Consider the following 14,689-nt stretch of genomic DNA (forward strand, 5'->3'; position numbering starts at 1 on the left):
ATTTTGTTTTTTTTCTTTTTCTTGACAGGTTCTCTATTGCTTCTTTCTATTCTTTCTAAATCATATGGTTGATCATAAACATCTGTGAGATTTTGAAGCTGCTTATGAACTGGTACAATGGTAATTTCCAGAAGTGGTATTATAAATCATGGTCCTAGCAGAAGTAAAGCTATGAATAATGTTAAAAATAATGCATTGCTCATTTACCTGTGGGTTTTCTGAGTAGAACTAAAAGAACATTTTGTCCAGTTGCTTTGATTTGTCTCTATTTTATAGACAAAAGCTGTTTAAGGAAATTTAGAATGCCTTTCATATTTTGCTTTTCATTGTATTAATATTAAAATAATGTTCCTAACTAAGTTCAGTGGTGGGTACCTCACCATAGCCAGACCCTGTCTCTTATATAAATAAACTAATTTGTCTAATAGACAAGCCAACAAAATTAGACTCCTCTAATATTTCTAGAATTAAATGATTTTGTTAGACACTTTATAATAAACCCACTAACATAGTTGATCACAATTATACTTTTAAATTTTAAGTTATATTCATTTATTTTACTGTATGTGAAATAATGTATATATATATATACATTATTTTTAAAATAATCTATACATGTATAAAAGTCAGAGAATAACTGTGGAAGTTGGTACTCTCCTCTCATGCAAGTCCTGAGGATGAAGCCTGGATCATATGTGATAGCATGAGCCATCTTACCAATGCACAAGTAAAATTTTGTACACACACACACACACACACACACACACACACACACACACACACACACACACACACACACACACACACACGCACACACACTTTTTTCCAGAGGCTGGAGTTTTAAGTGATGTCTTCCCAATCCCTTCACCAAGAGACAATAAAGTAGGCTGAAGCCATATTTCAGGGGAAAGCTGGCTGTAGGCGTGGTCTTCAGGGACAATGGGTAAAGTGGAAAGTGAGAAGGAAAATTAAAAGAAAATGTTGAAGCAGGCCAAACAGGTTTTCAAGGTCTTTTCTGTTTAACACAGCAGAAATGTTGAATATAAGTGGGCGTGACACATTATCTAAAACCAAAGCATTAAAAGATCAGGCTGGTAAAGGATTTTGATTTGGGATCTTCCCACGTTGTTTGGAGGTATTGTGTAAAAAACCCCATAAAACTTTGAAGAATGTTTTTAGAAGAGATAGTTTCCAACTTATCTTTTAAAAAATGTGTGTGTGTATATGTGTGTCTGTGTGTCTGTGTGTGTGTGTGTCTGTCTGTCTGTGTATGTGTGTCTGTGTGTCTGTCTCTGTGTGTGTGTGTGTGTGTGTGTATGTGTGTGTGTGTGTGATGTCAGAGGACAGCTTGCAGCAATCTATTGTCTCCTTCTACCATGTGGATCCCAGGAATGGAGCTCCAGGAATGGAGCTCTAGTGGTTAGACTTGGCAGCAGACAATTTTACCTGCTGAACTATTTCACTGCCCATCCCCTAAGATGTCTTTAATGTTTACTCCCAACATGGGTGCCAAGTAGACTATGGTGGCTTCAGGAATCCTTTCTGTGGTTATCAATAGTTATCTTTGTATGTGACTTCAGTTTATAGAATTTTTTCAATAAGGACAATGAAGGTGAGTGAGCTAAATGCAATTATTAAATGTCTATGAAATTGGTGATGCTTGAAAACTAAGGCTTATAATCAAAGTAAAGATTTAAATGCTTAATGTGAGTTAAGAACATTGGTCTCAATTTGTGCAAGGGGGTTTGTGAAAACAGCCATCAGAATCATTGGAATCCCTGTTGGCACGATAGCCTTGAAACCAGATGTTTAGAGTGCTATTAAAAAGTACCCACTTGAGATTCTGACTGAGGACTTCTAATGAATAATACTCTATGCAGATGTAATCATATCCTATCAAAAAACTTGATTTTCATATTAGAAACCACCAAAACATCAGATAGATATACTTTCAATATACTGAATTGAATAAGCATGGGCCCCTTTTAGAAATTGTGTTTGAGCTAAAATTTCTCATATATTAATACAAAGAAGTAGAATCTAATGCTGAATTGCTGTCACCATTGTTAAATCTATTTGAAATTTCTTCCTTCTTGAATACCTTTATACTTTTGTCGTTAGTATTTTTTTAAGTCAGTTTGTCTAGAGATTCATGAAACAGAAGTTTTTTGTCTTTTGGTTTTTTTTTTTTTTAATAGAGCAAAGATACATCTTTTGAAGATACTTTTCTAGGGCTTAGGGATAAATAGAATAAACAAAACCCAGAAAGGGGAAGCATAGAAAATCAGGCATTCTCCTGAGAGATAACATATAGTGTGGTCTGACCAAGTCACGTGGTGGGAGGGGGCTCTTTTCTTTCTCTTCTACATCCCTTTCTCTGATGTCACAAGTCTATTATTTCCTGGGAGAATTAATTAGTATTCATTGGGTTGCAGTTGGCAAGAAGAAAAAAGGGAGGAGGGAGGGAGGGAGAGAGAGAGACAGAGAGAGAGAAAGAGGAAGAGCTTGGTAGAGAAAGAGCAAAGAAGAAGAGCTTGGTGGGGGAGCAGGAGCTTCCCGGGGTGCACTGGGAGTGGGGGCACAGAGTGGCTGTTTTATAACTGGGATCCTCAGTGACGTATGGTCGCCTGCTCCTTGGCAGCTGTCTTTATGGACCAGTAGGCAGAGCGAAATTGACGCTGACAAGACTTTTGCATCTTGGAAGGCACTGTAATCTACTGTAGTGAAGAACAGAGCCTCTCAATCAGGCGGGTGTAAATAAGAGAGACAGAGGGGAGTCCAAAAGAAAAGGAAGAGGAGGGGGAAAAGTGTGTGCTGTGGGGAAGCAGGGAAAAAGCATTTTTGGTGGATGGTATGAAGCCAGCCATGGAAACTGCAGCCGAGGAAAATACTGAACAAAGCCAAGAGAGAAAAGGTACCCAGCACTCTGACAATAGCCTGTTTTAAAGCTTTTGACTGAGGGTTCTTGAAAGGGGTTAGCCAGGTTTTGTCTCTTATAAAAACTGGCTCTAAAACAATCCCGGGTGGTATGGTCTTGTTTTGGGTGGGTTTTTTTCTTTATCCTGGGGGCTAATATTAAATTTATAGTGTTGCCTCTCTTCTATTTCTGTTGCAAGTATTTCTATATAACATGGTATTTCATAGAAGGATATTTGTAGTTTGTCACCTTGAGCTTCTGGATGGGGAAAACTGTCTCTTCTTTTTTTTTTTTTACTAAAATAATTAATCATAACTTAAGTCCTCTGCTCTGCATGCTATGTTCAGGGATTAGGGGATGTGTTATTCTGTGCTAATGCTAAAGAAGAACTAGAGGGATATGCATGCTAAATATGCTTTGATTCCAATAATACTGGAGTGATTTAGACATGCTCTATTTTTTTATTCTAACATGATTGTTCTTTCCATGTATCAGACTATGACATGTAATAATCATTTGTAGTGGGAGCTTAAAAGGGGACATCAGCTTTGTCTGCCAGCACTGACAGAAGGGAAGATATCTTTTGCTAATTAAGACTTAAATGATTCGGGGAAGGAAAAACTGTCCAAGGGCTCCATCCTTAAAGGAAGTCTCAGTCCATGTCACAATTTTGATATTTAGATTTTGGAAAAATTATCGTTATTGCACCAAGAAAATGGCAGAAAAGAGATGCTATGCCTCTAAGGTCAAGTTTGATGCCCCATAGAAACAGCTCAGCCAGTGTTAGGTTAACGGCATCTAGCTGCGCTGTAATTGATCTCTTCACTCCAAGATAGAAACCATCATAAAATGCACTAACATGTTTTATAACTGCACTGGCTCAGTTTAAAAAAAAACTGTCATGCTAAGGCTCTTTGTCATGACTTTTACACACAATGGCAGATACTCAATAATAGTAATTCTTCAGGCATGTTTTCTTTATGAATATATGAATTAAGCCATATGAAATTGCTGCCGTTGAATGTTTTAAATATGAAAAGCACGTCTATATGTAGTTCAACTTCACAACACATGCGGGTAAAGGCTGCTTATTTTTCTATAGAATTTTTTCTGCCTACATTAACATTCCATCCTAAACAGACCAATTTCATTTTTATAATTGGTTTTTTTTTTTTTTTAGAAACATGATACAATCCACAGATTTGCCATTTAATGTACAATTCGGGGGCAACAAGTCCATAGCAATTTAACTTGAAAGTCGGTACTTTAGTCCAATCCTGATACAAAGTCGACCTTCCCCCCCCCAACAAAAGGCACTCTGTCTTTTCTTGCATGTGATTTTTTTCCCTCACATCTTTTTTTTTTTTCCTAATCTGTGTAAATGGTCAAATAGCAATGAGAGAAACTCTTGGGAATATTTATCAAGTTTCATTTCCGTCACAGTTACTAGTATCCTGGAAGAAACTCACCACAGTTTATAACATTTCTCTCCTAAAATGAGTGAGGTTTTGCTTTATACGTGCTTTTTATTAATGTCATGTTTGCCTGTGGCAGATAAAACCACTGTGACTTCTGCAAGACCATCTAGGTCTTTTGGTTTTTCTCTCAAAAACAAAAGGCATACAATTTTTACTACAGAACTGTGTGTCTTATTCTCATTTAGTCTCATAGACTTCTGTTATTTTGCATTAGTTACACATTTAATGGCAGGTCTACAGGTTGCCTCTACATCTCCAGTATACTAAAAGTAGCTAGCTATTATTATAGAGGCAAAATTAGAAGCAAATACAATTTTTAGAGGAACTTTGAAGATGACCAGGATTCATAAACACTAGTTGTTAAGTCCTTTAAAAAAAGCAAGCTACTTAGCTGAGGTAACATGTATGATCCATGTTTTGATAAGAATTTAGGCCAGAAAATTTATTCTCAATCTGCAGCAAGGATTGTGATTGTGGACACCCCACCCACCCACCCACCCAAAGCATTCTGGAAGGTGACTTATGTACGCATCTTAATTTAGATGATCAAGTTCATATTCTAGCTGCACAAAGTCCAAACTCCCATACATATCTTTGTCATTCCCTAGTTCCCTGGCCCATTGCCCTAAAACAGTAACCATGAATGGTCCTGTATACCCATTACTTCTATATTTCTTCAGATGTAATGATAAGTGTATAAAACCTATGCTTAATTCATTGATGTTAACAGTTACAAATTTAACATTATTATTTATAAAATGAATCGTATGATTTGGGAACTTAGAGAATCTCCTCCTCTTCCTTTTCTTCCTCCTCTTCCTTCTCCTCTTTCCTCCTCCTCTTTCTCTTTTTCCTCCTCTTCCTCCCCCTCCTCTTCTTCCCTCTCCTCCTCCTTTCCCTCTTCTTTCAAAACTTCTTAGTTCCTAAATGTAATCCTCTACATTTTTGTTACTTCACAGAGGTTTGTATGCATATATTCCCACTGGTTTTCAGTTGTTGATGGCAGAGGCAATGTCTGTCTGTTAATTAGGGGTATTGATGCTCAGTGGCTAGCACCCAACAGCTTGTGAATGAATAGCTTTGGATAGTTATTACAGTGTCTATGAAGAATGTAAATTAAACTAAGATTTATAAATTGACCCCAGCTTTTCTGATTAGTGTCTATTCACAGAGGGAGTTTACATAGGGTGACATAAGTGAGCTATTGCAGTTCACTAACTGCCACCAAGAGGTCTGTTTCTTTAGAAACTCAATCAGAATTGCTTTGTTCTTATTTCAGACAAACATGATCCAAATCTTAACAAAAGGGAAAGGGTTTGTGGCTTTGCAGTGTTCTCATAGCATTATCCCAGCATGCTGCTGAGCAACCAAAATTCACACAAAGTGTTCAGGGATACACAGGGTTTGGGTGTTTGGTGGTGGTGGTGGTGTTTTTTTGTTTGTTTGTTTTTTTGTTTTGTTTTGTTTTTTGGAAAGCCAGTGGTTTTTCTCAGATGAGTATAGCAAATGCAAAATTATTACAAGTGACAGTTTTTTAAATGGGAGTGTAGAATTAAAGTGGCAGAACTGAGTAAACAGATTCAGCAAAGACAGAATGAGCAGAGAAAATGAATAAGGCAATTAAAGGAAGTGGATGATGGCTCTGCTAATGAAAAGATGGAAAGCTGGGTTTCCATTTGTTTCTGTGGAGTATCACTTAGTGTCATTTGTGAAAACAGATGCGTCTGGAATTGCTGGCAGCATGTCATCATGGGTTAGATGACAATTGAACCCCGAATAATTCTAAAGCTCTGTCATGGGGGTAGCAACAGAATCTGTGATGAAAATTATTTTTATTACATGTAGGAAATTAGAATCTACTAGAATAATCATAAGCAGGCTAGTTCAGTTCCTGTAAATCATTGCTGAAAGCAGTTCCAGAATCCAAGTATCAAATTAAGTTTCTAGCCACGTTGGAAGAGAGAAATGTGGTAAATTGGAAATAATGTTGACTAAAAATAAATTGGAGGACAGAGTCGGAATGCAAGATGAATTTGAATCAGTGCTTGTTTAGGACGGGGAAAAAAAAGCACTTCTTTGGAACATTTAACATGTTACATTATTCTGAAGGATCCGTGGCATTCTTACTGACATTTCCTAGCTTGTTTATATGAAGGTGGTACAGGGAAAGTTTTAACTGCAGTTCTTTGTAAGAGTTTGCCAAGGTGAGCATCTGAAGTGGCAGTGCCTGGGGAATAGGCTGGCCAGATGGCGGGGGACATATGTGGTAGGTATGATATGGTATCCTGTGATGGTTTTGGGGGGAGGGGGTTGGTTTTTTTGTTTTTTGTTTTTTGTTTTAAAGAAACTTTAAATGTGGAGAACGATCTGAGAGAGTTGGTTTAGCGGTTCCTTTTCTGTTAACAGTTCCATGAGCACACTTTTTACAACCTGGCCTTGTTATTTCATTAAACAAACAAAAAAATAAATGGGGGGACCTTTTTCTGAAAAGTCAGTTTTGTCTTCCTTGAAATTAAGCATAAACCTCCATTGTGGCAGTAAATTGTAAGCTTGTATTTTTCTGGTACTTGGAAATACAGGTCAGTTGAGGGTGAGAGATCTTACTTAAACCATTTCTTAGAACATCCAGTGTCTGCATGATGTCCATTCCCTTTCACTGGGACTGCTGATGAGTTGGATTATTCCAAAGACACCCTTTCCTTTTTTGCCCCCTTTAGACCAAATACACAGACACATGAGCTAATTGGCTAGGAGAAAGGGGTAGCCACAGGATGGCGGAAGAATGGGGCACACACTGGCTTTTGAGACAGGGAGGCTCCACTCCTAGTTTTACAAGTGTGCTTTGTTCCTCACCATTTGTCAGTCATTTCTTCATTTAATAATATGCTCCTTTGAAATGTCATCCTTCCCCTTCTCTCCCGTTGAAGGAGGAATGCCATTCAGGCATCATTAGAAGTAGTATCATAGGGGTTTTAGCCATATTGTGCTGGTTGGTGGCAAATAACCAATAGCAAGGACAGAGACTTTTGATCCTCAGCCAGCTCCATGATACTTTTCTTTGGAGAGCGAATGAGAGAAAATAAAAGAATGCCTTGTTGTACAGGCTGATTTTATTAATTCCATTAACCACTTTGTATACCAAGCCCTACCTACCACTTGATACCAGAGCACAGTGCACTTTTCCTGTAACTGGCCAGGTGGCACATATTTTACCCTTCCAGGCCACTGATCTCTGCTGTGCCTATGCACATCTACCATCCTAGCATGGAGAAACAGCCACAGATGTATGTGCACAAGGGCATGTGACAGTGTTCCAGTCAGATTTTATTTACCAAATGAGAAGGTCTTCAGGCCTGTCCTGTACTCTGTTGGAACCTTAAATCTTTCCCTTCACATTTTAGCTAATGAGTACAAACATACTATGACAAACACCGCTTTGAAAGACCTCGTTCAGTGAATGTGGTCTTTTTTTGTTTGTTTGTTTCTTGCCAGCCATACTTATTACTTGGTTGTTCTGAGTGATAATTATCAAATACTGAAGAGCATTCCAGCCTAGTAGTCACGTGTCCCACATCATATTATCAAAGGAAATGGGGAATGTGGAAGGAAGCCAAGGCATTGTTTTCCTGTTTCCTCCCAATTTCCCATGATTTAGGCCATGCCCCTTTTCGGTGAGGACTACTCACAGTTGTTTGCATCTCCATGAGCCACCACAGCTACTTTTCTTCTGTCATCTCAGAGGGAGTACATGTTGTCATCTGCTTGTGTAGGGAACAGACCATTTCCTCATTCTTGTCCATTCCTAGAATCAGCAAGGTGTTTAACTCCTTTTAGTTGTCTGGATCTTGTCCTCAGGATTAAAATGTGTAGTCTGATGTCATAGACGCTATAGATAACTCTGTGTTTAATGTCTCTTGTTTAAGTTTGGCTCAAAAGTACAGCTTAGAAGTGATTCTCTTTCTCTTTTTTTCTCATACCTAAAGAGTTACTGTTGGAAAAGGCCTCTTCAGTATTACCCCAAAGGACTGGAGAATGGCCATGTAGTTGTCCGATCTCATCTCCAGATCTGCCGCTCTCATCTATTCTCACATTCTGGGAAGCATTTCGAAAAGGCATAGCAGCACTATTTTACTCTGAGAAAGTGTCACAGTTGGAGGCCCAGAGAGATGGCACAGTCCTTGTGAGCACTTGCTGCTCTTGCAGAAGACCAGGGTTTGGTTCCCAGTATCCACATGGTATCTTCCGATATCTGTGGGCTCTAACTTGTATGTGGTACACAAACATACACTCAGGCACACATGCATACACACACACACATACACATACATACACACACACACACATACACACACAGAGGGAGAAAGAAATAATTTTTTTTAAAAAAAAATCATACTTGGATAATCCATGCATTTCCATTGTCTTTAATCAGTGGCCACTGCCTGGCTGCCCAGTTATCTGCAGACATTCCCATCCATGTGAGGAGATGAGGACGGGGCATAAATTGAACTGCAACCATAGATTATGTGTACAAGTGTATTATGTATGGAAGTGACAGTGTACCAGTCAGACTTTACTAAGAGGAAAGGCAGCGTAGTGGGGGTCCATAGGGCCCTAGGGTGATCCTTTGCTTTCAACAAAATACTCAGTCCACCAATTTATTGAGCACCTATTATGTGCTGTACATGTAGCAATAAACTTATTAGAACAAGATGAGGGTTATGGAGGTATATCAATGGTATAGCACCTGCCTAGTATACATGAGACTCCATCTTTAACGCCCTCCCTATACTCACAAAAAGGAAAGACAAGAGAAAAACTCCTATCATAAGATATTGAACTGCTTAAGGTCTTTTTACATGAGAGGTAAATATCAAGGCCTCACAGTCAGCTTTACCACAAGGAGATCAGCGTATACTGTGAGGTGACTCGCCTGGTTCTTTGCACCAGTCTGCCTGTGTTTCTTTCTGTCAGAGAATGTGTAGCATAACCTTTGTCTAAGAGAATGTGTTGTTGTTTACCATAATGAATTTTTTGCTTATTTGGTTTGGTTTAGTTTGGTTTGGGTGGTACCAAGGACCAAATCTAGGGCCCCACACACGATAAGCAAGTACTTTACTTTTGAGCTATATATAAAACCTTTGCCAGAAAACCAGGAGGCAAACTTCTCCTTCCAAGGGAGGTAGAGTTACATTTTATGAACCCTGAATTAACAGAGGACCAGGGCCATTTCTTTAGGAACCTCAGAAGTACTGCACACTTCTACAGGGACCTTAGAACAGCAGGTCTCGCTGGCCTTAACAACTTGAGAAAAGAGAAAAAGATGGTCCTTCTGTAGGCCCCAGTGAGGCTATGCTAGGCTTTTGAAAGTGTGCCCTCTGGAGGCTGATTTTCCAGCTGCATAGCCAGACTTCACCTCCAAGCTGGGCAAGCGATCCGTCTCTTCTTGAATTCTATTCCTCTGTTGTCAAGACTGAATGATAATTTCCTAGGGTGGTTATAGCTAGTGAAACAGCAGGCATCATGTGCATAACACTAAGGCTAGCACACTGAGGCACTCCATAAATTATAGTTATCATCCTTATTGACGACCCAAACAGAAGCAGCAAAAATAGCTTCATGGCACACTCCTGTTTTCACTTGAGAGCCTTTATTTGCCCTTATTTACTTAATTCTTTTAGTGTTAGCAATTTAACCCAGGGTTTTCCATATGCTACACAATTGCTCTATCACTGTAGCACACACACATAGCTCTTATTTTTCCTTTGAAATAAAACATTCTTATCTGACCTTGAAGCCAGAACAGGTTTCTCTAAAACACTACTACCCAGCGTGTCCCAGTCTCAAATCTCTTGAGGGCTTTCAGAGACTGGCAAGTGAAAGTCTGGTATTTCTAACATGGGTTAAGGTTCGTGGCATACCTGGTGAGAATGGACATTCACTAGCTCCACAATATGATTATTTATCGGGTCCTCAATGATTTGAGGTGCCATGTGGAAAATTAGAGCCTCATATTCTGATGGAATGATTGCCCACATCAATGCCAAATATAGTTTTTTAATACTTAAGTGTTTGTAGTACCATAAAGTACATCACCTCTTCATTCATTTTGTGGAATTTATAGGCATGGATGGCCCATTGTGGCACTTTTAACATCTTAAGAACCTCAGGATTAGAATTCCATTAAGAATGATTAGAAGCCTATATTCTATGCCATACAAATTGAGAGGTATTGTTGCTTCTCCAATCCTCTAAGAAGTAGGAAATGTATTACCAGATAGTGACCTGAGTCCCAGGGAGGCCATTTATTGCCATTTGAGTAAGCAGTTCCTTCTCTATGACACACAGATTATTGAAATGGGATTCAATTCAGAATATTCAGGACCATGTAATGTCCTGGTTTGAAGATGAAGTGACCAAGATTATTTCAAGTGTCCACAGGAAGATGGGAGTTACATTTTGAACTCAACAGGCATGGAATAATTTAGCAGAGTTCTAGAATGGAAACCAGGCACCATGACAGACAGTAAGCCACTCTGCTTACCTTTGCTTGTGCAGCTGGCAATAATTACAGGTCTCTGCTTGTCTGAAAAGGAAATAAATCAAAAGAAACATATTATGAGAAGCCACATTTTAACAATGAATAGTACCATCCCCAAATGAACATTTTAGAGTATGAGATAATACAGAAAATAGAAACCAAAAAATAATGTTGGTAATTTGTATAAGCTTAAATTCAAAAATGGAAGACAAGAGTCCAACTGATTCTGAAATTTCTCATGTTGAATTGATAGATTGGTACTGAAAGGTTGTATTTTGATAGCATTTTTTTAACTCCCCGTTTTCCTTTGCTATATGGTAAGAGAATAAATAGAAATGCTGATTATAGAATCTTTGCTGGAGAAAGACACTGACTCTTTGCCACTGAAATTGGCAGTGAACAGCAGAGCTGAAATGGAAATTGGCAGGTACCACTGGATGTACCCAGGCTCAAAGAACCATCAGTACCGTCCTGTGCCAACCCTGGGGGACAGGGCTGGCCCCTTGAGCAGTCCAGGTAAATACAGCCTTGGGGTGAATTCCACAAGCAACTCAACTGTTATCTTGATTGGGATTTATAATGGCTCTTTCAGTTTGGTGATATTTTATGTTTTACTTGATGCATTCATTTGTTGACATGGGTATGGGTGGAGATTGCCCTTTAATAATTTTTTAATCATTTTCATTTTCCTTCCCCTTTCCATTCCACCCCATCTTTCTCCACCTTCTTCCCGCCTTCCCTCTCTTTCCTCAACCCACTTCTTTGTATCAAAGGGAACAGTGTGCAGTGAGCTATGCCCTTGGGCTAACCACAGACCGTCAGATGTCTGAATCAGTAATGGTGGCGGGGGTATGTACATATCCACTACAGGACCCAGAACTAGGTCAGAGATTTTAAGGAGACTCACCTCTGAAAGTATTGAGCATGTCTACATATCTCTTTAATGGTACAGCTTTGTAGCACTCTCATTCAATATCAACCTATACCTTCAAGAAAGCAAAGCCTGTGAAATTAAGATCAGATAGCTATACATTGGGCAGGTAGGTCTTTTGAGTTCAGTTTCCACTTTTCTTGCTTGTGAAGGACACTAATCTCTATGACCATTAAGGGGCTAGGTCTGAGCAAAATATATGTATGAGTCATTTGGTGGGTTTGAGATGGAGAAGATGCTAAGCAGTATGCATCTCCCCACTCCCCAACCCCAAAGCCTGAATGTGTCTTAGTGTTCTGCTCACTTAGCTCAGTGTAAGATGGTAGCTCAAGTCATGTAAAATGTGATACAAAGGATTGGTGATGAGTTAGAAAAACTCAACAGTAAACTTAAAATATTGCTATCATTTTGTCACAATCTACAATGCCACTTCTCAGTGGTAGGAGCTTGGGGGGGGGGGTATCTCAATGGAAAAGGTTTTTGTTTCCCAAGCATGAAGATTAGAGTTCAAACCCTCAGCACCCATTTAGAAGCAGATGGCAGTATATATCTGTAAACCCAGCATAAGGGATGTAGTGACAGGTGAATCACTGGAGCTCATAGTCAATTGATGAGTTCTAAGTTAATTGAAAGGCCCTGTCTCAAAAAAATAAGGGAAAGATCAATAGAGGAAGATACCTTATTAATAGAGAAAGATACCTTATTAACATAAGATACAGCATTAATATAATAATTAATATATAATTAACATATAATTAAGATACAGCATTAACCTTTAGTCATATGTACATGTGCATGCATATACACATAACCTCTAAAAAGAACAAAGAAATATCAGTATGGTGAATGACATTAGATATAGAAGTCTTGAGTGTCCCTCAAGTATAAAATATGCTGTTGAATGGCAGATCTGCTCCTTTTCCTTTAAGACCTAAAATGGAACCATGAGGTTAGTTATCATGAAATCCAACTTGGATTTAGTTCTGTGTCTTGAGTCATGTGCTCTATCTTTCCAAATAGAGCTGATAGTGAAGAAAGCCCTACACACTCTGGGTTCCCTCCCAGACTCCAGATAAGGCACAAACCATCCCAAACACCTGTTTTCACAGAGGGATCCTTTATTAAGCAGGGAAAAAAATAGTTCAAGTGGCTGCCTTCTGACTCAGGCAGAAAAACAGCAGCAAATGCCCTTGCAGGTGTAATTTTTAAGAAGAGAAAAAGAAGAGGTTTGTGTTAGAATGGACTAGGATACGGTGGTAGATTTTGATTGGGCATGTTGTTAGGTGAACTAAAGGGGGCTTTTGATTCTTGGACTTTGGTAGTCATCCTCAGGAACAAGTCTAGCATAAGAAAGTCCCCCAAAAAGGAAATAGACCTTGATGGCTAGCTTTAGGGGTGTGATCTATGGTTGACATGGAAAGAAAAGAGGAAAGGGCAAAGCTTGCTAGAACCATGTTTGCCAGGCCCAGAGCCTGCTAGGACCCTTTCATGCAGGTCTGCAGTTTGCTGTTGCTGCTACTGCTGCTGCTGCTGCTGCTGCTGCTGCTGCTGCTGCTGCTGCTGCTGCTGCTGGTGGTGGTGGTGGTGGTAGTAGTAGTAGTGGTGGTGGCAGTGGCTCTCAAATCTTCTTCCTCTTCTGGACAAAGTCATATATCCCAGGTTGTCTGTAAACATCTGAAAGATGACCTTATGCTGAAATTATAGGTATCTATCACCATATTCCATTTCTATGGTGCTGGGGATCAAACCCAGGGCCTCATGTATGCTAGGCAAGCTTCTACCAACAGAGCTGTGCCCTGGCCCCTAGGTACTTGTTTCTGTGTGTGCCTATAAGGTGAGCAAGAATGGATTGAGCATTCTTTAGCATAGATCCTTCAAAGAATGTGGGAATGAGGGGTGGGATCTTGGTTTAAAAATTGCTGCTGCCATTCCCTGTGATACAACCATACAATGGATTCCTGTTCAGCAATGAAATAGAATGAAGTACTATTACATGCCATGGAATAGATTCACATTAAAGGCAGGAACTTATGTAAAAGAAGCCAGACATAGGAGCCCAAGTATTATAAGACTCCATTTGTACTGAGTTTCCAGAACTGGTGACTCCTTAGAGACAGTCCTTAGAGAGTCAGTTGCCAAAGGCCCAGAAGCATGGAGCAGAGATTGACTACAAATGAGAACCAAGGATTTCTTGGAGTGATAAAAACTGTTCTAAAATTAGATTCTGGGGATGATCACACAACTCTAGATTCATTAAAGACCATCAGATTGTAACATTTAGAATAGATGAGAGCCTGGCACTGGGACTCACATGCATAACTCCAGTACTTGGGAGGCAGAAGCAGGATGATTACCACAAGCTGGAGGATGACTTGAGGTAGTGATGCATGGTAAGACCCTACCTTTAAAAAAATGAATTTGAAGTTATGTCTTAAAGCCATTTTTTGGTTGTTGGTCTGTTTTACCACACACATACCATTCCATTAAATATATGAAATCCATGGCAGAAAGAGGAAGGGAATATGTTACCAGCTAGGAATCAGAAACTGCCACTCTTGAGACAGGATACTGCTTATATTAAAAATAAGTGTTGGGGTTGGCAAGATTGCTCAGTGGGTAAATGCATTTGCTACCAAGCCTGATAACCTAAATTCAGTACCTAGGGTCCACATGGTAGAAGGAGATCCTCCAACCATGGTGTGTGTGTGTGTGTGTGTGTGTGTGTGTGTGTGTGTGTATACCTGTGAGTGTGCGCACATGCATGTGTGATAAATATACAATTATAAGTAAATAAATAAATAAATAAATGTAATAAAGATTAATGC

At 39.3% G+C, this 14,689-nt stretch overlaps 1 protein-coding gene across 6 annotated transcripts in view; it reads left to right on the plus strand.

The window, feature by feature from the left end:
- Gpm6b (glycoprotein M6B) overlaps positions 1-14,689 on the plus strand; it is a 152,077-nt gene that overhangs the window by 104,055 nt on the left and 33,333 nt on the right. Inside the window, exons 1-2 of one of the 6 annotated variants that reach the window (XM_031371087.1) lie at positions 2,420-2,914; positions 11,330-11,449. The exons of 2 other annotated variants lie outside the window; for them this stretch is intronic. In XM_031371087.1, the coding sequence (XP_031226947.1) occupies positions 2,854-2,914; positions 11,330-11,449 (181 nt within the window). In that variant the 5' untranslated portion in view covers positions 2,420-2,853. Of the gene's footprint in view, positions 1-2,419; positions 2,915-11,329; positions 11,450-14,689 lie in introns of those variants that run through there. 3 more of the 6 variants (XM_031371081.1, XM_031371099.1, XM_031371091.1) reach the window with 3 other exon arrangements.

This window comes from Mastomys coucha, chromosome X, assembly GCF_008632895.1.
Source record: "Mastomys coucha isolate ucsf_1 chromosome X, UCSF_Mcou_1, whole genome shotgun sequence".
NCBI classification, from domain to species: domain Eukaryota; kingdom Metazoa; phylum Chordata; class Mammalia; order Rodentia; family Muridae; genus Mastomys; species Mastomys coucha.